The following is a 22449-nucleotide window of genomic DNA, read 5'->3' on the forward strand; positions in this document are numbered from 1 at the left end:
TAATACCTAACAATGTTGATAAAAACACTTTTATAAAATATCTTAAGAAAACTGAATAGTGTATTGACAAGAAAGTACAATATTGCTTCTTATGTGAGAGCTATTTCACAAAAGTAACTCAACAATGAACCTTGGGTACACCTCTTCAGTGATACCAGAGCTTAGCCTCCAAAAAATAAGGGTAACTTATTATGTTTAACATAAGGTTTGTTTTCGCTTGCAGTATTCGACGGCAACGGTTGAAAAAACAACGTGGTGTGGAGACGGGAAGTAGCTTACTTGGTTGAATACCATTGAGATGGGTATTGTTTCAACACTTGCAACCCTTTAGTTTTTTTTAGATTTGAAAAGGAAGCACATTTTTTGCAAGTACGTGCTTATTATTTAAATTAAAACAAAGCTAGAGTTATTAGACGCGAACCTATCAAGAGGCCTGAATAAATAAATGAAAAAAAAAAGATTCTTAAAAAATATTCGAGTTTGTTTATTCATAATATAACATCGTTTTTAACGGTCTGTATTTCGTATATTGTCTAATAATTAAATAATATTTATTTAATTATTAGGTACTCTACTTACACTTATTGTAAGTAGAGTATTTATTAATTAGATAATATACTACTAAATAAAGAAACAATGTAACTATGAAGCTCTACATTTCTTTTAAAAATTAATTTTTACTTTTGGTAATAGATTATTTTTAAATAAACTTCTTACTGTTTGTCGGTAGGTACTTTAAAACAACGAAAAACTGAAATAGAATTAAAAAGCTAAATAAAATAACGTAGTTCCGAGTAAATTTCATAAACGATGACATAATATCATATAATAACACATTAGCTGATTTACAATTATTATTAAAGCAAACTAATCAACTTATTTAAAACATTTTTGAAGTAGATATGTAGAGCTTTTATTAAATTTTAGCATCAGGGTTTTATTTAATTTTCCTTGTGCTCACTACATTATTAAAAAAAAGTAATTTATGTTTTTCTTAGGCTCGTTTATTTTTGTTTACTTAAACAGATATACTAATATGTATATTGTACCTTAGAATTATTATTTTTTAAGATCAATTAATCATGGTTTGTCGTTATTATATTGTGTCTCTATATTTTCAATTTTCTACTATCTTAAAGTCATCAAATGAATATATTTTTTTATTACCTATTTTTTTTAATAGATACCTATTTATAAGGTATTAATATTAATTAAGGTAACCAATTTTCATATTAAAAACTAAATAGGGGATTACTAAAAAAATAATTCAACCAATTTATAAAACTGAAACTTTTTTATAAAAAAGTTATAAAATCTAGTTGAAGCTCCATTGTAACTTTGTATTCCTTTTTTGTAACTTATCAATAAACTTTAAAAATGCACCAATAAAGCTAATTTAATAAGTATAATACGTATACTAAATAATAAGCAGTCTACGTTAATTATACTAATTAACTGTTAACCCCTTCATAATGTACTAAAACTTCGTGCTTAGTTTACTTACCCTAGTAACCTACTTCTATTTCCGCAACTTGCAAAGTTTGTGCAAAGTGAGAAAAGTTATTGTAGGACCTTTAAACTTTAAATATTGTTTATTCATACAAAGTTTATTAATAAGAAAGTAATAGTATCTTAATAATGAAACTTTCTGATTAGTTTTGTATGTTCAATTCAGCTGCGTAGTACAAACTGTAGTAATAAACTCAGTCGTACGTAGCGTAGTAAGCGTGGCGCGTCTAAATGCGGGCCGCGGCGTTCTAGGCTCATATTGATTGCCGGTGACATTCTTATCAATACACCCCCGGCCGCGCGGCCGCTCCACACAACACCCAAAAGAAACAGGAACGTTTCTTCGCGCGCTTGGATCGGAACGCAACGAAAAAAGGGCGGAGACTCCGCGACGGCGTCGGCGCCCAATCAAATTAAACTCGGAACGGCGGCGGACCAATGGCACGCGGGCGCCGGGGCGGGCGCGCGCACGCGGCCGCGCCCTCGTTTTCCTCCGGCTTTTTATTTATTGTTGCGCGGAACGGCGCGCGCGACGGGCGTGTGATGTGCGCGTAGTCAGTACCTTTCGAGTATGGAGTCCGCCGTGGACTCAGCGTCGACCGCGAGCGAGGTGAGCGGCTCCTCCGGGGGCTCGCCGAGGGTGAAGGCGGCGTCGCCGGCGCGGGGCCTGAGCCCGCCGCAGCTGCTGGCGCCTCGCCTGCCGCTGCCGCCGCCGGGCCTGGGCCTGCTGGGCTCGCTGCAGATGATGCACCACTCGCCCCTCGAGCTGATGGCGGCGGCCCACCACCACGGGCCGCCGCGGTACGGCAGCCCGCCGCCGATCTCCACCTCCGACCCGTCGGCCAACGAGTGCAAGCTGGTAGACTATCGTGGGCAGAAAGTTGCCGCGTTTATCATTCAGGGTGACACGATGCTATGCCTACCGCAGGCTTTCGAACTGTTCTTGAAGCACCTCGTCGGAGGGCTGCACACGGTGTACACGAAGCTAAAGAGACTGGACATAGTGCCGCTGGTGTGCAATGTGGAACAGGTGCGCATCCTCCGCGGGCTGGGCGCCATCCAGCCGGGCGTCAACCGCTGCAAGCTGCTCTCCTGCAAGGACTTCGACGTACTCTACAGGGACTGCACTACAGCAAGGTACGTGTTGCCAACAAAAACAAACCTCCGTGTGAATGTGTTCCGTTTGATCAGTTCTGTTACCTTCGACTCTACCCGCTTGTTCCGTCGCAGATCCGGCCGCGAGTTACTGTTGTGACGTTCAAAACTCTTTTCTTTCTTGGATTTTTGTTTGCAGTGTTAGTTTTTGTGTTTTTTTGTCTTAAGTTACATATTATTTACTTATTAATCCGTTTGGTACATAATGTTTTCGCGTGACTCTACATTTTTCCGGAATGTTTTAGTGAATAATACAATATTTACGCAACACAATCTAATTAAGCGTAATCGAGTTGCTATTACTACACCGCAAGACAAGGAAGGAGACCAGAGCAGGTCATCAAGTGAGAGCGCGAGTTTACAGCTCTGTAGGGAGAGCCGAGCGCATCATTAATTTTTAACATTTTAATACGCGCCAAATATTTCCACCGGGTTAAATATTCAAGTGGGCTTCGGCGACGGAAGGGTTAAATCTCTGTTAATTAGCGGCCAACTCGTAAATTTTTAAATAGTAATTTTTACAAACGCTAAAGTTAGATTAAAAAATCTTGTTTTGTTGTGGGAGCGCCATGCGCTGTAGGCCTATATCGCGGTGCTCGAATGCGATTTTAAAAATGTAATGTCCGCGGAAGTGTGCGCTGGGGACGCGTAATCTTTAATTTTTTTCACATTTTGACGCTTTGTGTTTGTTCATTTAATGCCTGTTTATTGGCGAGCGGAAACGGTGTCCCGGGCCCCGCTCGTTGAGCTTGCCTGACTCAGATTTTTGTTTGGCTTCATGAAATCATTGCTCATTATCGCGAAGGCATTAATATTACACATGATTCATGATGTCATCCATTTTTTATATCTCTCGCCTCCTCTGCCGAAATAGTTAAAAAGTTTGTTCTGCATCGACCTGTAATATTAAAACGAAGAACTTTTTTAAATATTGACTCATATCAAGATTTGTGGTTAGTAAATTCCTGAAACAATCGTATTAAAAATGGAAGTACCGGTATAAAATAATTAAAATTTAGTTTTTACGTCTAATAACATTTTACAGATTGTATAAAACAATTTATTTGTGCAATTAACTGAAAATGTTTACTTCACACTTGCTGTATTTCAAACGGTATGTTTATTAAAAAATATTTTTAAAATGTAGAGCTGTCCTTCTAGATAGCTACGTGGACGAATTATTTTTTTTGTACCTTCCCGATTAATTTGGTTTGTTTGTTATTATATGAACTGAATAATTAATAGCTAGTAGTAATTAAAAATATTTTTCAGTAACATTTTTAATAAACATTTCAATGAATAACCTACTATAGTTGCAATGTTAAAATTGGAAAGTTTTTCATTAAAAACATCTCATGTTTAAAAATCTTGCCGTTGCAGAAACGTATTCCTTTGTTCAAGTTGTTAAAAAATATAACTTCTAAAACACATTTTATCAATTCAACGGAAAAAAAGAAACATTCGAAGCCGGCGGTCTTTCAATCAAGTTAATATGTATTGGCATTTTTCCGCCATTGCGATTCCGCTAATGCCATCAACACAGTTCCTTTTGTTGTTTTTTTTTTCGACCAAAGTAGGTAGATATTTGTATTTGTTATTTTCCGGTTTGAAAAAATATTTCTTGGTACATTTACATTTCTGTTTCGTTTGGAGTAATTTGAGTTAGAGCTGTACAAAATACAAAGAAGAGTTATTGCACACGATAATTAAAATGCATTATTAATTAAATTAAATTAATATTTCATTAATAGGCACTCAATGCCAACGGGCTTTACATTGCTATACCTATTAACGCGTTTGTTAAAAATACAGAATTATATTTCGTTAATAAATGTTTTAAATTGTGATTGGTTGAAGGAATATTTGTAACAGAAATAAGTATAGGTACTATTTCTGTATGTGCGTTTACAATTAGGGCAGCCGAAAATAATGTTTTAAAGCGCACATTTGCATGATCCGATCTGAGATAAATGGTTTTATTTTGAATATTAATCTGTTTCCTAAATGTCAATTAAAACCGCCGATATGACGCCGTCGGGCATACTAGGAAATGCGATATTTTTTAAAAACTGAACGCCCGCATTACAAAACGCTGTAAATAAATAGGAGGACGCTCCTTTTCACGCTTCAATAATTGCTCGACAGCAGATAAACGAGTGCGGATCGGGTTACCGGCCGAGCCGAGAACGGAACGGGCTGGTGTGACTGACTTATTTCTCTAACTCTTTTATTAGTCGACATTATAATGTGCAGCTTGCATTCGCCTGTATTTTTATTATTACCATCCTTACATACAACATTTACATACCCAACGATATTGAATGTTACATACCGGTTTCATCAGATCTCAAATTAGTGGCGGACGATTTAAAGCTTCAATGAGCTAAATCAATAATAATATCTCTAGGACCATTTAGAAGTAACTAATACTAGTCTTGGGTTGATATTCTGACGGCGTATAATCTAAAAAAGCCTGGATGATTTATTTTAAAAATGTATTAAGCGTCAATGAAGGTTTTTTTTACAAATCGATGGTAGAGCCAGGGTGCCGTCCATTGTCTCTGCTACAAAGAGCGATGTTCAATTACGGAGGTCATCAACACGACTTTTTATGGAATTTTCAGTTTTACGACTCATTTTGATGGTCCGCCTTCAAACGGATTGATATTTTGTAAATAAACAAAGCACTGAAATAACTGCCTCATTACCTTTGTAGAGCCGGTAGGTGTGTCGGAACCTTGTACATTTTTTGTGTTTCCAGTTTCTTTAAGCGTTACACACACGACAGTATTTAAAATTGTCCGTTGATACTTTTACTTAAAATGTCCGTGATAAATATTACCGACGTAAACGACAGTTGTATGTCAATTACCCTCACAACTTTCTAGATTATAATTAATTCATTTGGATCATTATTTTGATCAATTATAAGCAGTACTAATAAGAAGCGCTTTTAAATAATTTTATTTTGACACTCTCTAGTCTAGTGATCGATGATAAATGTAAACTTAGAATCATTTTGTAGGAATATTAAAATTACTTTTAACAGATAAATTTTAAACAGGTAGGAATACTGGTTTAAGAACTTGTGATGTTTTATAAAATATATCAAACACTCTACATTCTAAAGTTAGATACAATACATAGTAGATCCTACATTTTAATAGCTTTAAAATCCAGCCGTCTACGATTTTAAGGCAGGTAGGTAGTTTGTAGTGTGGGAAGAAAATGTATCGATAAGTGATCATCTTCTAATTATTAATTGAAGGATTAGGAAGGAATTTCTATTAAGCTTTTATTATTTAGTTCTAAGTTCGTTATCAGTGAAAGGCGTAGGTAGACGTCATTGCAAGTACTTATTTACACGTATTTTACTAACTTAAGCCAATACCTACTGAAATTAGAACGTAAGTAGGTAACGGTGATATAAGATATACCTATTCATAAAAATATGGGTATCATTATTAAACCTACAATGGTTGTTACATCAACTAAATCGATACCAAGAACTTTGTTGTATCTACTACTTACTTTGCTCGTTTCAAGGAATATTTCAAGTAGTATTAAGATGTCGATGGCTATAGATAGATGGCGCCAAAAGAAGTCCTTTGTTGTTGGACTAGTAGAGTATAATGAAAAATGATTAGTAACTAGCTTTTGCCCGCGACTTTTTCTGCGTGAAATTCAGTTTGTGGTAGAAAGACCCTTATCGTTTGATTTGGTTAATATCGTTAAAAATTATAACTTTCTTGTTATCCTGATGTATAAACAATGATATGATAGTTTTATCAGAATCCGTTCAGTAGTTTTTGCATGAAAGTATAACACACATTTATTAGGAAGTAGGATTTATCTGATAATCATAGATGGCGGTTAATGCAATAAATGTGGCTTACGACATGCGTCTCTTAGTGGGCCCGCGGAGTACCGGCCGGTGTCCGACTGGCATTGGCGCGGCTCCAAGCGGTGGTCCTCATTGAAATATTAAACCAAGACACCGCAATGCGGCGCCTGAGACGCGCTGCCGATGACACCGATAATGCACATTTGAAGTATTTGAACAGTCCTCTACATCATTTTTACTTTAGAAAAATGTTATAAAGATTTGGGTAGGTGACCCAATATAGTTTTGTGCAACGTTGGACACTATATTGGCAATATTGTTTGGAGCAACGTTAGGATCTAAAGTTATCTTATTGTTATTTCACTACATGGTAATGTAGAGACTCTACATACTTGTGTTTTTGGTGATTTTCTATAAAATATTCAGATTTTACTTGATGAATGATATTATAAAGAAGGATATTACTGCAAATAAGTTGACTAGATAACATAAAGTGTGGGTGTGTTGATGGTACCTATTGATTGAGCTAAGAAACAATTAGGTTACTTTAGTAAGTTGTACTATAAAGTGTATACTTGTATGGATTTTGTTTTAAGTAATAATAAAATAGGTAGCATTAAACGTTATTACGTATTTGTTATTATATTGATTAACTGTTGCTGAATATAGAACATAAATACATGTAGATAAGTCGGTTATTTGTAAATCAGTCTCGTCAAGGTTTTTCTTTATACCTATCCGTCCGCGAGTCGCATCAAATTCGAATATAGTGCACAACAGTGTAACTGAACTTTCTAGATTTCCGCAAACCGCTTCACCGATACTCAAGTTATTTGCAGATACGCAAATCCGTGTTGCAATGTTAGCGCATCATTGCCTGCGCTACACGAGGGGCTCGTAATGTGTATTTTGCCGTTTGTTTTTGCTTGTTTTCTAGTAATGTTATTAATTTTCAATTGCTATTGCAGTTGCAATATTACAAATGGTCTACTGACACATTCATTACGAAATCATTAAGTCGAATGTTCATGTTGGAAGATAGATTTCTAAAACTAAGTGGGTGGGATTAAGATTTCTATGACGTTTTTTATAAGGCCTATGCTAAAGAGGTGTCACTAACTTTCTACAGCAGAACAAGTTTTTGGAGAAGTCTTTAGTATCATTTGCATGCGGATTAGCGGAGTTTAATATAGCGCTAGCCGATGCTACATTATTACCAATTTTTCAAAAGTATTTTCGGTTGTCCTATAATTCATAACATATTAAGTACTTCACGAAATACACAATATAAATGTCACAGCCGTCTCAAGTCCCGACAATCCGCTTTTCCACCCAAGTGACAAATAAACTCGAGTGTCTCAAGGAAACGCAATTTCCTTTGAGGCAGTAAAGCGACAAACTGTTCACAATGGGAATATCACGGAGGCAATTTATTACGATTGATCAACAAGTAGCTGGGGAGCACTCGGCGCCTCGGAAGGAAAGAATGAGCCGAGCCGAGCAGACCCTCCACTCGGAACGCACACCGACATTCGGAAACCTCCGTACAATTCGAAAAACGCACACAAGTGACACGAGGGAATCCCTCCGGCTAGACGGAATTATCTCGGTCTCTATTTCCGTTTCGCGTACTATTGAAATTGCGTCCCGCTTGCACCTCCAGGCTGTCGCCCCTGCCATCTCTTTCGCATTCGGTTCATTCATGACTGTAGATTTGAATGGATTCGGTGCGTTTCCTTCCCACAAGTGCCAGCATTTGGGGACTCGGGCGGGTGATGCTTGCACGCCTCCATGCTGTCTCAGCGAAGACGTCACGGTCAACGGCACACGATTAGCAAAAAGCGACAATGAAATAACGAGCTCGTTTAATATTCGCTTCCGTGTAATGTAGTTATTGAATGGTTGATAGAAACTATCGCATGGCGTGTAGCGTAGCGCCGGTAGCCGTTGTAACATCTTATAATTGCAGCTCACCATGTGTTGAGCTCTAATCATGTTTAATTATAGCCAGAAGAAGGAGTCATTGCCGTTTATCATGAGATGAACTGTTACAGACGTATAAATGCTGCGAGAAAATGATGGATTAGACGCTGTTCTAGTTAAGCTTAGCTGTAAGGTCAACAAAATCAGATCGGAGGATAAAAAGTTTGTTTTCTTCATAGGTACTTGGATTATTTCTAACAGGGGATAACATTATGGATGAATAGAGTTCATTATTGCAACTAGTCTGATTTATTAACGGCTCCTGCTGGAAAGGGTTAGATATCTATCCATAGTAATAAAAACATAATTTAATTTTGGATTAAGTTTTTATTAACATGGAATATAGGTATTACGGTTAATTAAAAATACAAATGAATCATTCAAGCATGCGTCATTATTCAATTGTTTCAACACGTAGTTTGCGTTCTAAAGAGAAAATGCTTTTTTTTCTAGCTGTACACAAAGCTATATGCATGGTTATTAATCCAATGCAGATAAGTATTAAGACAATGGTAGGCGGAAATACGGGAATGTCTTTTTTGCCGCGCGCAGCTCGCTATTGTGTGAATCTCATCTGACATTAATTGCCAGAGAAATAATATCTTAACAATTAAAAGAAAATTATGTTTTATTGATTGCGCACAGTTCGATGATCAATAAAAATTATGAACGGTAACAATATAAACAGGTGAGCAGACCATAAATCAAAAATAAGCCTTGCCTTGTTTAATTTTAAAGTAGTGTGGAAACAAGAACTCTACATTTTTTTATTGAGAAAACGAAATGCACAATATTCATTGTATTTTTTTTTTCAATTCAAATCTTATTACGTTTGTTTCAAGCACAAAAAATAACATACTGGATTTTTAAAACTAATATTTAAACATTCACGGGTAGAGTTAACGTTACAAGGTACAATAATCTATAAGTTATAATAGTTATATTTCACAAAAAAAAATGTGTGTGCTAACTTTACAAGGTTTTGTATATCCTACTAATATTATAAATGCGAAAGTATGCGTGGATGTTTGGATGTTAACATGTTTGTTACTCTTTCACGTAAAAATTACTGAACGGATTTTGATGAAACTTTACAGTATTATTGTTTATAACCCAAAATAACATATAGGTTATAATAATTTATGACGATCTGTGACAAACTAAATTTCACGCTGGTGAAGCCGCGGGCAAAAGCTAGTAAGTTATAATAGTTATATTTTGCAACAAAAAAATATAATCTGATGTGCTAACTGTACACAAGGTTTTGTATATTTTGTTATATAGCAGGCATAAAGTTGTAGATATTATCTCTTGAAATCTAGCAAGTTTAAGAAATTAGTGTTTGCTGACAGTAGTCGCTTAACTTGTACCATTGTTCGGGAACATGGCCGATAGAGTTATTATTTAAATCAACGTCTCGACAGTGGCGACAAGAAAAATCTTTCGCACAATTAGCTAATTCACAAACTGATACCATTGAAGCGGTTTTGCCGGCGTTTCCCATGATCCCGTATCGATTCGTTCTAACAAATTTAATTGTCTAACGCTGTTGATAGCAGCTTCTCATCAGTAAACAGTTATTTTAGTGTCTCTTGATTACCGGCTAAACGGCGTCTCGTATTTGTCTTATAACCTTTATACCACATTGATTGTAGATCTTTTAATTGATCATTTGTTTTTTCTTCAATCTGCACTGAATTACTGTCAACCGAACAAAGAAAATTCTGGCACACATGACTGAGACTGATCATTATAGTTTTTTTTTATTCTAGATTAACAATCAATGAGTGACATTTTTGTTTTGTATCCAAGAAATTATAATGTAAAACATACATCATTACACAAATTGCACTATCTTCCTGATTTTGTGAATGTAATTAATATTTTTATTAATTATGAAGTTAATTTTGTGAATTCGTTGACTTTAAAAGATCCATTTACAAAATCAAGACTGTAAATAAGAAGCTTTACTATATCTCTATAACAGTTTTAAGTTTGAGTTGCTTGGACTACTTTAAATTAAAATTTTGAAGGAGTACAAGTCTGTTTTCCTAATCACAAAGGTAATCTTGCCGATCCCACAGATAGTCTGTACTAGCATTATGGAGATAGGCCAATTTGCCTGGCAAGTCAACGTTCCTGGGTTAGCACCAGCACGCAAACAAATCGCAACGTTTACAACAAAGCAACAAAATGAGATAAGGGCTACTTAAGCCTCGGCCCTGCTCGTTAAACGCTGATATACGGTTTATAATAAAAGCCAATAAAACATTTGCAACAATTTAAAAGGAATCAATAAAACCCGTAGTAGGCGAGTATCAGGCGAGTATCAAATGTGCGGAGGTTGAAAGTTAAAAGATAGTAAATTGCGTTTTATGGTTTTACGAACGAATTGTCTTATTTTTAATCAGATTGTATTTTATACAATGTTGGTGTTGATAGACATCCCAAAGGTTTCTAATTAGTCTTAATATCAGTATAAATACTTTTCTTGAAGATATAGTGGTTCAACCTACACCAGAGCTTTAAAGCTTTTGCCAATAAAAAAAGCTCACGATTTTTATGACAAAACTCGTCACAAAGTTACTAAAATCAACTGTTTGACAGAGATTTATATTTGTAGAGCTGTCTTTGAATGATTGAAAATCAGTCTCTAGATAGAGATCGTCTTTTATCATCGTGATACCAAAGCTCTTTGCATCATGACTCATGCCGTCTGATGACGAAACTAATCAAAATTATGAAATTAATCAAGGGTTTGGGCATGAAATCTCTATGTCTGTTTCGTTCGTTAATATTTTGTGAGGTACTTAAACAACTTTAAAAAGATAACGTAATATATGATTGTAATGTGTTTTGACGCTTTTAAATGTTTTTAAACAAAATGTTTATGTGGCGGACCGAGGTCTGTATGCAAAAGATACATACCATTTTATTTTTTCAAGGTTGGCGCGAAGGCCAGGACCGCGCGCTTCAATCCAATTAAAATTAATTTACAACTAATATAAAATACATTTCGTCCTCGGACACATTTCAAGGGACAATAATCGACGCAATCAAATTACTTTGTAGAACCTTTATGGGCCCGAAGTGTAAATCATAGTTTAATACGCCATTATTTCACTTAAAACAAGAAACGATTAAGTGCTGTTTGTGTAAAAGTGATTTCGTAGCAGTTACTAGTGCTACTATAAATGAAATTATCAAGTTTCCATTTTTAGTAAAGCTAATATAATCATGTACATCTGTAAGCGTAATGCAACTTGTTATTTGTTTGTAAATGGAAAATATTTGGCACAAAGTAATATGCAATATCGCTTGTCGTATTAAATTGTATGCTACGTACTATATTTTAATATGCAATTTAAATCGAAACGTAGATAATTAATCGTAACAACAGCGCGCGGTTTCCACTTTGATATCGATTCCGGAATGCATGTGGAAAATCGATAGTGGTCCAGATGCACAAAAATGGGGCAGAGGAATCGATTTGCCCCACATTTTGGCGGTCTAGCGGCCGCCGAGGGTAACGCTCGCGATAAGGGATAGTGCCCCCACCCCCCTCTCATCCCCCTGATAATATTTACCGCCCCTCGGCGATACTTACGCCCCTCAGTATTTACGGGTTAGAGAAAAACAAGGGTACTCGAGAAGGTGCAACGTAGATTTTAATCCTTTCGGATGTTTATGATTGATGGCGGATTTCGTGATCAGAGTTGCGCTGATGTTGATGGATTCTTTATGATTCCGTCTGCGATGCTCTCACGCGTTGTCGTGCGGCACACGTCACCCGCGTCATTATGACCATCGGCTGTTGACCGAATGCATTTTGCATAACAATCATGTCATTAACACATTTTTTTTAATTTATATCTATTATCACACCCCCAGATTAAGCACAGCTTTTGCTATGGCTGCTAGGCTAGATAATCAAACTCGTATCTAAATAGAGATAAACCTAAATAAATGTAAAAACTCTTGTCCCTAGCAAAAATCAAACCCGCAGCTGCAGCTGGCATTCTAGTCCGGGTGCTCAAACCACAGGATTTAATAAGTATTAATAACTAGCTTTCCGCCCGCGGCTTCGCCCGCGTGGAATTTTGTCTGTCACAGAAAAACTTTATCGCGCGCGTCCCTGTTTCAAAAACCGGGATAAAAACTATCCTATGTTCTTTCCCGGGACTCAAACTATCTCTATGCCAAATTTAATCAAAATCGGTTGCGAGGTTTAAGCGGGAAAGCGTAACAGACAGACAGACAGAGTTACTTTCGCATTTATAATATTAAGTTGGGATATTCTTATTTTTGTTAATTTAGGATTTGCTACCATAATAAAACACTACCTATTCGAAAATATTGTTGAAGAAAACAATAATCTTTTAGTTACGGACCAATAAGTGTATTATCGTATGAACAATATGAATAGAGAAACTAAAAATGTTTCTCAAATAGCTTAAATGCGCCTGTCATATCTAAAATATTAATAAACATTCGATGTAGAATAATCAATAATCGTATTCTAAGTAACTTATCCATTTTAAGTCGCCGCTAGCGCCATCTGTCAATCAATAATAAATTTCTATAGCGTAAAAAAACTTAATTAGGCTGCTTTCAAAGACAGAGTAACATCAATAGCTAATAGCGATTCGTTTCAAATGGGTCGTGTTGGATGAAGTGGGCTTTATTGCGTTGGTGTTTAGGTTTACTTTGTCGGGGTGGGGGTGATCTGTGGGTACTTATGAACTTGCGGTCATGTAATGTGATGATGATGGGTAAAGATGTCAGTCTACATTGACGCGTGCCCCAATAGCGGTGACCACATCGCTTCGTCAGGGCCAAATGCTAATTTATTATTTTCAAAGATTAGAGTAGTCATTACGTTGCAGTCGGAAGATTTTGTTAAGCGATGGTTATTATTGTACACGGTTTGATTACGCAACTAGATTAGAGGATCAATATAACTTCTATATTTGAAGTACAACTAGGGCATGCAATTCGGATATCCGGATATCCATATTATTCGGATATTCGCCACATTTACTATTCGAATAGCATCTATATAATTATTCGGTCTTTTCGAACAATACGAATACGACTTTCCTATTATAAACTTGTAAAAATATCTGACCGCAAACTACTTAATAAAACTTAAAACTATTAAAACTGCAGGCAAGAAGTTAGCGGTAAGGTTAGATGAATGGACAAGTGCGCGCTATCGCAGATATCCCTTCAAGTGCCAACCAATATTCGCGAAAAAGGTTAAAGTGCCAGGCATATGGTTTCCGATGGTGCTAGTGTTATGGTGTAATTATGTCCTGTTGTAATCAGATTTTTTGTTCGTAAGTAAATCAGCAGGAGTCCAGTGACTCAGTTGCCCTCAGTGGTCATGGTTTCTCAACTGTCCTGGAATCTACTAAGGAGACTCCTGACACTAGCTCTTTGCAGTCTGCTGAATAGGAAGCCTTCAATGGTCATGAGTTGTTGAACTGATGAGTTTGGATGATTTGAAAGTTTATCCTTGTAGCGGAGTGTGTGGCTCTTTATTTCCTCTCTGACTGTGGGCAATGGCAAGTCCTGATCCTGATAGATGAGCCTGTTGCTGATATACCACGGGATTTGGTAAATCAAACGTATAGCTTTTGTCTGGAAGCGCTCGATTATGTCGAGATTGGAGTTGGCAGCTGTTCCCCACAGCTGTATCCCGTAGGTCCAGATAGGTTTAAGGATAGTTTTGTAGACCATCATTTTGCTACTAGTGTTCAGCTGTGACTGGACTCCGACAAGCCACACCATGTTTCTTAGTTTGACATCTAGGTGCTTCCTCTTTGTCCATGCTTTCTCCAGGTTAGCCTGCGGTCCAAGTGCCAGCTCAGATACCTAACGTCCTCAGCGGCTCAGCCTGAGGTATTTGGATACCATTAAGTTTAACCGATGGGCAGGAGTTTCTTCTGAGAGTGAAGGTTACATGAACATGCACAGATTTTTCTCCGTTCGCTTTAATACGCCTCACTCTATCTCCAAGAAAGCCGTCAGGCTTTTCTGGAGATAGAGTGAGGCCGTAACTGGATCGTCGTGTGTTTCCAATGTTACCGTGTCGTCAGAAAAGGTTCCTGTGAATGTATGTGCAGTTGTTGGCAGGTCTGCGGTAAACAATAGGTATAGCACGGGCCCCAAGACACTACCCTGGGGTATACCGGACGTTATGTTGCATAGGGCAGAACAAGAGTCTCCAGATCTGACTTCAAAGCATCTGTCTTTCAAATACGACCTAAATATTTCGTAGAACGGACATGGGAGGTTCTGTTTCAGTTTGTACAAGAGCCCTTTATGCCAGACCTTGTCGAAAGCTTGACTTATGTCCAAGAACGCAGCTGAGCAGTATTGTTTCTTTTCTAGTGCTTCTGAGATGATGTTTATGGTTCTGTGGACCTGTTCAGTTGTGGAGTCTCTTTCCCGGAAACCAAATTGGTGTTCAGGTATCAGATCACCGATGTGGGGCTTTATTCGTTTGAACAGTATATTTTCGAATACCTTCGATCATCATCATCATCATCATCATCATTTCAGCCATAGGACGTCCACTGCTGAACATAGGCCTCCCCCAATGCTTTCCATGTTGATCGATTGGTAGCGGCCTGCGTCCAGCGCTTCCCTGCTACCTTTACGATGTCGTCGGTCCACCTTGTAGGTGGACGTCCCACGCTGCGTTTTCCGGTACGCGGCCTCCATTCCAGGACCTTTCTGCCCCATCGGCCGTCAGTTCTGCGTACTATGTGCCCTGCCCATTGCCACTTCAGCTTGCTAATCCGTCGGGCTATGTCAGCGACTTAAGTTCGTTTACGGATCTCCTCATTTCTGATTCGATCTCGCGATACCTTCGATAGCAGCCTTTTATTTTTCAAGTAGTTATTGAAGTTAGATGATTGTATTAAGCAAATTCCTTATTAAATTGATTATGGACAAAAAAGTGTTTCTTTTAATTTACATTATATTGAAAATAGCAGTATTCGAAAAAATCGTTTTATTCGAAGTATTCGAATACCATAAATTTTAGTATTCGAAATATTCGAATACCAATATCGAACGAATAATGCATGCCCTAAGTACAACTCATCAATAACTTCTATATTTGAAGTACATACAAATCGCAACTCATTTGGGAATTCAACTAAGAACCTCTCAGTCGAGAGAGTCTAATAGGCAACTTATCTGTCTGTAAAACCACCAACCATACATTTCTTTTTCTTATTCGAGAGAGAAAGAAAAATCAACTTAAGCATTTTTTAAAGAAAATTAATGAATGACTACCTATACCTAATACCAAAATGTATATTAAAGTTACACCAACAAACGGACAAAACAAGACGTCGCTGTAAGTAAATTAAAACGCGGTTAATTTATTTATAAAAGCGTTATATTTCGGTTAGTTACACGTTTGCATCGTCGGAAATTAGGTTTGGGGAATTGAAACTCGTCATTGTTCTTTTAATTGCGGTCAATTTGAGGCGTTCTACACGAAATATGCCAATCATTGTATACTGAGGTGAATCGTGGAAAAGGTTCGTTGGGTTACGCTTTATCGATAGTGTGACCCCACCCTACAACTGACTGATCAGTCTCGTCTGCCTTTACCGCCTGTTACCTGTTACTATGTAATCATAATAAAGTTAGTACAATAACATTGCGAAGTTGTAAAAAATACAATCTACGGCAGTAAAACATATTGGCGATAAAAGTGCCTATAAATTATAGTCGTAATGTGTCATCGATACACACATCCCATCACTACACTACAATTACAAAAGTGTTTTAATAAATCCATTCGAAATATCATTTTAGATATCAAAGAAAGGGTTGCACAGTGGGCCGACTGCGCGCTGACTCGCACAAAACGCTCTATCTGCATATGCCTCTGATTGATGTGCCCTGTAATTATTTGGACGCGTTAATAACACCACCGACGACGGCCGCACTCCGTTCTGACGACTTAAGACGAATGAAATGAGAAATTCTATCGGACTCTTAATAGAGCTTATCGCTTTCTGATGTTTTGTTGATTAAATGAACTGAAATTGTTATTATGTTTGCGCTCTTGTACCTTTTGGGATGCGGATTTTAAAAAGCGCTTATTTAATTAAAACATAATTCTAAGTTTGAATGTAGAAAGCGTTCTGGCACGACCATGTTTGTTTAGTAATAAAAGTAATTTCATCGCTGTGACTAAATTATACTATTTCCTGGATTCATGCCACGCCTAAACAAAAATGTAAATATGAACCACTCCCGTTTGTACAATTTTCATAATAGCAGAGTATCGTGGATTTATTTACATAAATGGCCACCACATACAGATTGTCTTTATGTTTTATGTGCGTGCGACCCCAGTTATAACGAATCAGAATATTAACGTAAATAGTAATGGCGGGAAAAAAAGCTATTATGCAAATGAAACATTTTGAGGTAAATAGAAACTGACGTAATACGATGTTAAGAAAGGAATAATAAATCGTTTTTGTTACTGAGTTTTACCAGATTATTACTTTACTTGTGCGTGACTTGGACGTATTTAATGCTACGATTAGTTTTAAGTTCTCCGGTTGAGTAATCTTTGAATGATCTTCTGGTCTAGACATTATTATTTTATGAAGTTGTTCATGAAATGTGTATTTTAGATTGAAAAACGGGCAACAAATATAACTAGTAAGTACAATTATACATACTGATTCAGTTATTGAATGTAGTTCAACTCTGTTACCCTATTTTACAGTAATAAATAATGTTGTGCAACGAAAACATATTTTATTAATTATACTCAGTAAATAAAGCCATAACGAAAAAAAAAAACGATGATACGTATTTTTATACCTCACGAATACAAAGTGCTTGAAATTGGCATTCATTCAGATAACAGATATGAATACGTTATGTTATACATTATTACTCTAATAACAAACGGGCTTTGAGTGTCGAATATGCTTACGTCACAATCGAACGGGACCCGAATAATAGAGTTCGTACCGAACGTTTACCGAACCCTCGAAAATTGAAATAAAAAAGACCCATTCGAGATGTAACAGCGATATGATTTTGCACTTTTATTTTTTTCTATTTTTGTGCGTGTTTTTAGCACTGGGCGGGTAGTAGAGCTGCGAATCGATTCGACACGTCCAAATTGCTCGCTACAGTGTGACCCAATGTTTGTCGACTTCTTCAATATTTTTGGGCAGTTAAATTTCGGTAGAGCTTTAGATATTTTTTCTGTCTAAAATGTTCTAGTCTATTCTTTAGTCTTTTAAAATAGATTTTTTTGTTTTAAGAGTATTCATAGTATCAATACCTACATTCAGTATTGGTTGAGGTTCATTATAATTTCATTGTATAAAATGATTTAGAATGTCAGAAATAATAATTAATAAATCAAATGCCACTTCTAATTTCGTCGAAGGCAACAAACCAACCCTATTTTTGAGAGACTAACATAATTACAAGCGAAATTGTTGCGAAGTGACTCGTAATATGACCCCTTCCAATCTGCACTTTTTAATTTCACTATATTTGTAAATATACGTCTGCTTTCATGTTTTGTGTTGGACCCTAATCAAATTTGCGTCTGTGTTCTTTTAATTTTAGTCGGAACAGAAAGCATACGTTTCACATTTCTCATGCTCAAATCTTTTTTCTGTAATTGCAGTGTAGATATAGTCCACACTTTAGTTTATTTTAAGTTTTGTAGAGTTTAATAAGTATACTCAATCCTAGTTCAATGGCAAATACTTAGAGAGATGTCAGTTTGAATCTGTACTAGGTACCTACCTAGATTATTTTAGTCTTCAGAAACTTGACCTTGTTCTACTGACAATCATAAGAGTAGCTACTAGTACCAAAGGTTTTAGTAATAGTGATTAGAGGTAATTTTCCAGCTGTTCAGAAAAACACATTACTCAATTTGTCAATGTGGATCCCATTCGGCGAATATCATTATACAGAGCCACATTTTATCGACCAGTCCGAGTCGGGCACGCCAAAAAAGTATTCTAAGTATCCGGACATTCGGACGGCCCCCAAACATAAGAATGTAATTAATTAAATAAATGTACAGAGCTGGAAAGAAATTCGCCAACCCTTGGCTCGCATATTTTATAACAGACATACCTCATTTTGTTTCGGAAGTAATTGACTCGCTGTTAATTTTGTTTTAATTTGACAGCCATATTTTTTCCCTTTTCGAGAGGGATGGATCAATAAGCATCCTCTTCAAAAAGAACCGACAATCGAGTAATTTTTAATAGTCATGAATTAATGAAAAAAGCGAATCAAATATGTAAATACTGGTAGCTTAACGTTGTTTTTAAATCCATACCAATATTTTTACTACCCATAGCGAGCAATAAATACTCCTTTATTAGGTAATGCTCTGTCGACACGCGCTCGGCGAGTTTTTTACTATTTGAACTATCAAGGAAATAATGGATTGAAATCAGTCAGTGCTTTTTCACCTAATTATAGCTCGTTACGTATGGTAATACGAGTCAATAAAGTTTACGTATCTAAAATCTGCAGTGCAGGATAGAAACTGTTCTAAATCACAACATAACAAAGCAACATTCGCTCATATTTCCAATTAAAATTCCTATACATATGCATCGGTCGAATCAGATATCTCTATTGTCCACGGCGTTGTAATTGTGTGCGCTCGTACGAATGTATTATGCGGTTCTAGCAATTGGTCGTTAGCTATGTCCGCGTAAACATCGCCTAGCCGGGCCCGAACTACCTACTTAACGGATCTAATTTCAAAACCTGATTGGTATGATGGAATGAAATGTTAAATGTAGGTACTTGAATAAATTCTATTATCATGAGCATCGTCTCTTGTCTTGGTTGGTTTTGACGCTCAACTGTAGAACCAAATCTTATGATTTTGTAGAGCCCTAGATTAGAGTTGGGAAAAAGATAGAGATAATCTTTTATCGCTAAAATACCTAGAGGTTGAGAATCTGTATAAGTAACATTTATGATTGTTAAATCATACTCGAGTTAAAGTGCTTTTGATACGGATATGCAATTTTTTTTTGTAGCAGACTCAAATTATGCAGATAATAATGACTAAAATTATACTAGCTAAATAATGAATTGAGATGTGTTATAGTTTTGGTAAGATAGAACACTTTTGTTAAAAACGTAGTCTTATCTGTTAAAATTATGAGATGTAACGTTGAGTTTTAAGTACATATGAAATCCATTTTATTACGTACATTATGTTTGTACTAGTTTAAGTATGTGTCCTCTTTAAAACGAAGGCCTGTAATAAGGTATAAACACATCCTCTGGTTCTCAGCAAACAAGATTACAGATACATCCTGCTCTGCCGGTGGGCTGATCCGTGTGTTCACTCTTATCATTTATATGAGAAAATTTATGAATAGAACCTCTGTTACACTAATCACTGTGGCTTGGTAACAAAGGTACCGCTCCGCGATCTAATTTGGGAAATTTACAGCCGTCAAATATTACGTGTAAGCTTGCTTATTACTGCACGATGGTATCGTGAAAGATAAATCAATATCGTGCTGCGTCACGAACGAGAATTCTAGAATCAAATGTGTCCATTCATGATTTCAAACGGAGTAAGTGACAAAACAAACATAAGCATTATGAACTTTAGGGTAAGCACAAAGGTGCCAGCAAAAGTACTCAGGATGAGTGCGACAAGGTAGTACAATGGAGGTTGTTTGTTCAAGAAATAGCTTGATACGGTAATTCAACTTCCGTAAGGAGATAGTGCGAGAGTCATATTGTCTGCAATGGATGCACATTACTCGCTTTAGATACCTAGTATTTGAGTGTTTCTGTCACAAGTTACGAATGTAATTCTCTGATCAAATGCATCCGTATTCATTTTTGCTTCCAATGACGTGTTATTAATTGTGTTTAATTACAGTGTCAAATAACTTAAACTCATGTAGGTAGGTACTATTATTACTATCTGATTGTAAATATTTGTAAATTTTGTGATAACTCGAGACATTTAGCTCTGAATTAAATTAGATAGATTTCAACTTACTATAAATAGAAACAGGAATCACGAATCATGACGGGCGAAGTTAAAACAACGGAAATTTCAATTTACCATTCAGCGTGGCCAATGCTTTGTCATGAAAATGAACTATAGCAAATCTCGATAGAAAGTGTTTAAGTGTACAAATTGGTACCTGTCAAGGCAGAATAACTGCAAGAAGATTTGATTGTTGCAGATAAAATTTACCGTGCTCCCCTACTAAAATGGCTAATAGCATTTTCTTAAATTTAGATTTTGTTAGATAGGCCAGTAGAATTAAACACAAAAATGAATTAAATCGGAAATAATTCCTACTAAAGATTTTAGTGCTTTAATGGCTTCATTAGTTGCCCATAAAGACTCTCCTAGGTTTTCGACTTCGACGGAGTTGTGCTTAAGTGGTGGGGGCCCCCGAAAGGGGCGCTTTTTCGGTTTTCCGTTTATACCGCGTAAAGGACTTACCCTATCGAAAAGTGGTGTTCCTGACGGTTGAAGGGCATTTAATCCTGCATTGAATAAGACCAAATTCATATGTTTTGAACAAACCGTTCTCATGCAAATGTTCGGCAAAGTAGAAAATATGTGTATAATTAATGACCCTCTCCACGTCCAATGGCTCGTTACCCGCAGGCTTCCAAGTCTTGAAAAGGAGCGCCTTAACCAGTGTAACCCTATGAAGGCTTACGAGCTGGATGCGCCTATCCTTGTTCGTCCCAGCCGTTCCTTAACTGCGGTTGCTGCACCTCTTCCTGGCACTCACCTGAAAAACTCTGTGTTACCTACTGTGGCTGCCCCTCTTCTTTGTATCCTCCTGCACAACTACGTTGCCTAGCCGTATGCCTTGTCTAAGGTTCGACGCCAAAAATCAACAACAACAAGTTCATATTAAAACTGAAGAGTTTTTTGTTTGTTTGTTTGAACGCGCTAATCTCAAGAATTACTAGTTTGATTGAAATAATTATTTTTGTGTTGAATAGCTCATAAATTGAGGAAGGCTATAGGATATATACAATCACTCCACGACTAATAAAGGCGAAGCAGTAAAGAAAAATGTTGCAAGCACGGAAAATAGTATTTAAACTATTGTCACGAGTACGAAGTTGATTTTGTGGCGTCGAACCTTGGACCAGGCATATGGCTAAGCAATGCAATCGTACAGGAGGGTACAAGGAAGAGGGGCAGCCACATTAGGTAACACAGAGTCGTTCAGGAGAGTGCCAGGGAGAGGTGCAGCAACCGCAGTTAAGGAACGGCTGGGACGAACAAGGATAGGCGCATCCAGCTCGTAAGCTTTCATAGGGTTACACTGGTTAAGGCGCTCCTATTCAAGACTTGGAAGCCTGCGGGTAACGAGCCATTGGACGTGGAGAGGGTCATTAATTATACACATATTTTCTACTTTGCCGAACATTTGCACGAGACCGGTTTGTCCAAAACATATGAATTTGGTCTTATTTAATGCAGGATTAAATGCCCTTCAACCGTCAGGAACACCACTTTTCGATAGGGTAACTCCTTTACGCGGTATAAACGGAAAACCGAAAAAGCGCCCCTTTCGGGGGCCCCCACCACTTAAGCACAACTCCGTCGAAGTCGAAAACCTAGGAGAGTCTTAATTAGCAACCAATTTAGCCATTAAAGCAATAAAATCTTTTGTAGGAATTATTTCCGATTTAAAATCTAATTCTACTGGACTAAGAAACAGTGCACCATCCGTAATTTAAAAAGTCGTGTCATATTTACAGATTTGTGGTAGCACAACCACTCGGTATCAAAATGTAGCACCACTCTACTTAATTTTTCTTTTGTAATTCAGCAGTCTGTAGTCGTTCACCCTTCCATAGATTAAATTCCGCAAACATATTTACAGAGCGGTAATAAAAATTTAGAACCTGCATAC

The 22449-nt window shown here is 36.9% G+C and overlaps 1 protein-coding gene across 4 annotated transcripts in view; it reads left to right on the forward strand.

The window, feature by feature from the left end:
* The first annotated feature begins 2051 nt into the window (after positions 1-2051).
* The window catches only part of LOC135072618 (dachshund homolog 2), a 160341-nt gene continuing 139943 nt past the window's right edge, over positions 2052-22449 (forward strand). For 2 of the 4 annotated variants that reach the window (XM_063966615.1, XM_063966616.1), the window contains exon 1: positions 2052-2646. In XM_063966615.1, the coding sequence (XP_063822685.1) occupies positions 2081-2646 (566 nt within the window). In that variant the 5' untranslated portion in view covers positions 2052-2080. The remainder of the gene's footprint in view (positions 2647-22449) is intronic. The other 2 variants (XM_063966617.1, XM_063966618.1) reach the window with 1 other exon arrangement.

This window comes from Ostrinia nubilalis, chromosome 6, assembly GCF_963855985.1.
Source record: "Ostrinia nubilalis chromosome 6, ilOstNubi1.1, whole genome shotgun sequence".
Lineage (NCBI taxonomy): Eukaryota > Metazoa > Arthropoda > Insecta > Lepidoptera > Crambidae > Ostrinia > Ostrinia nubilalis.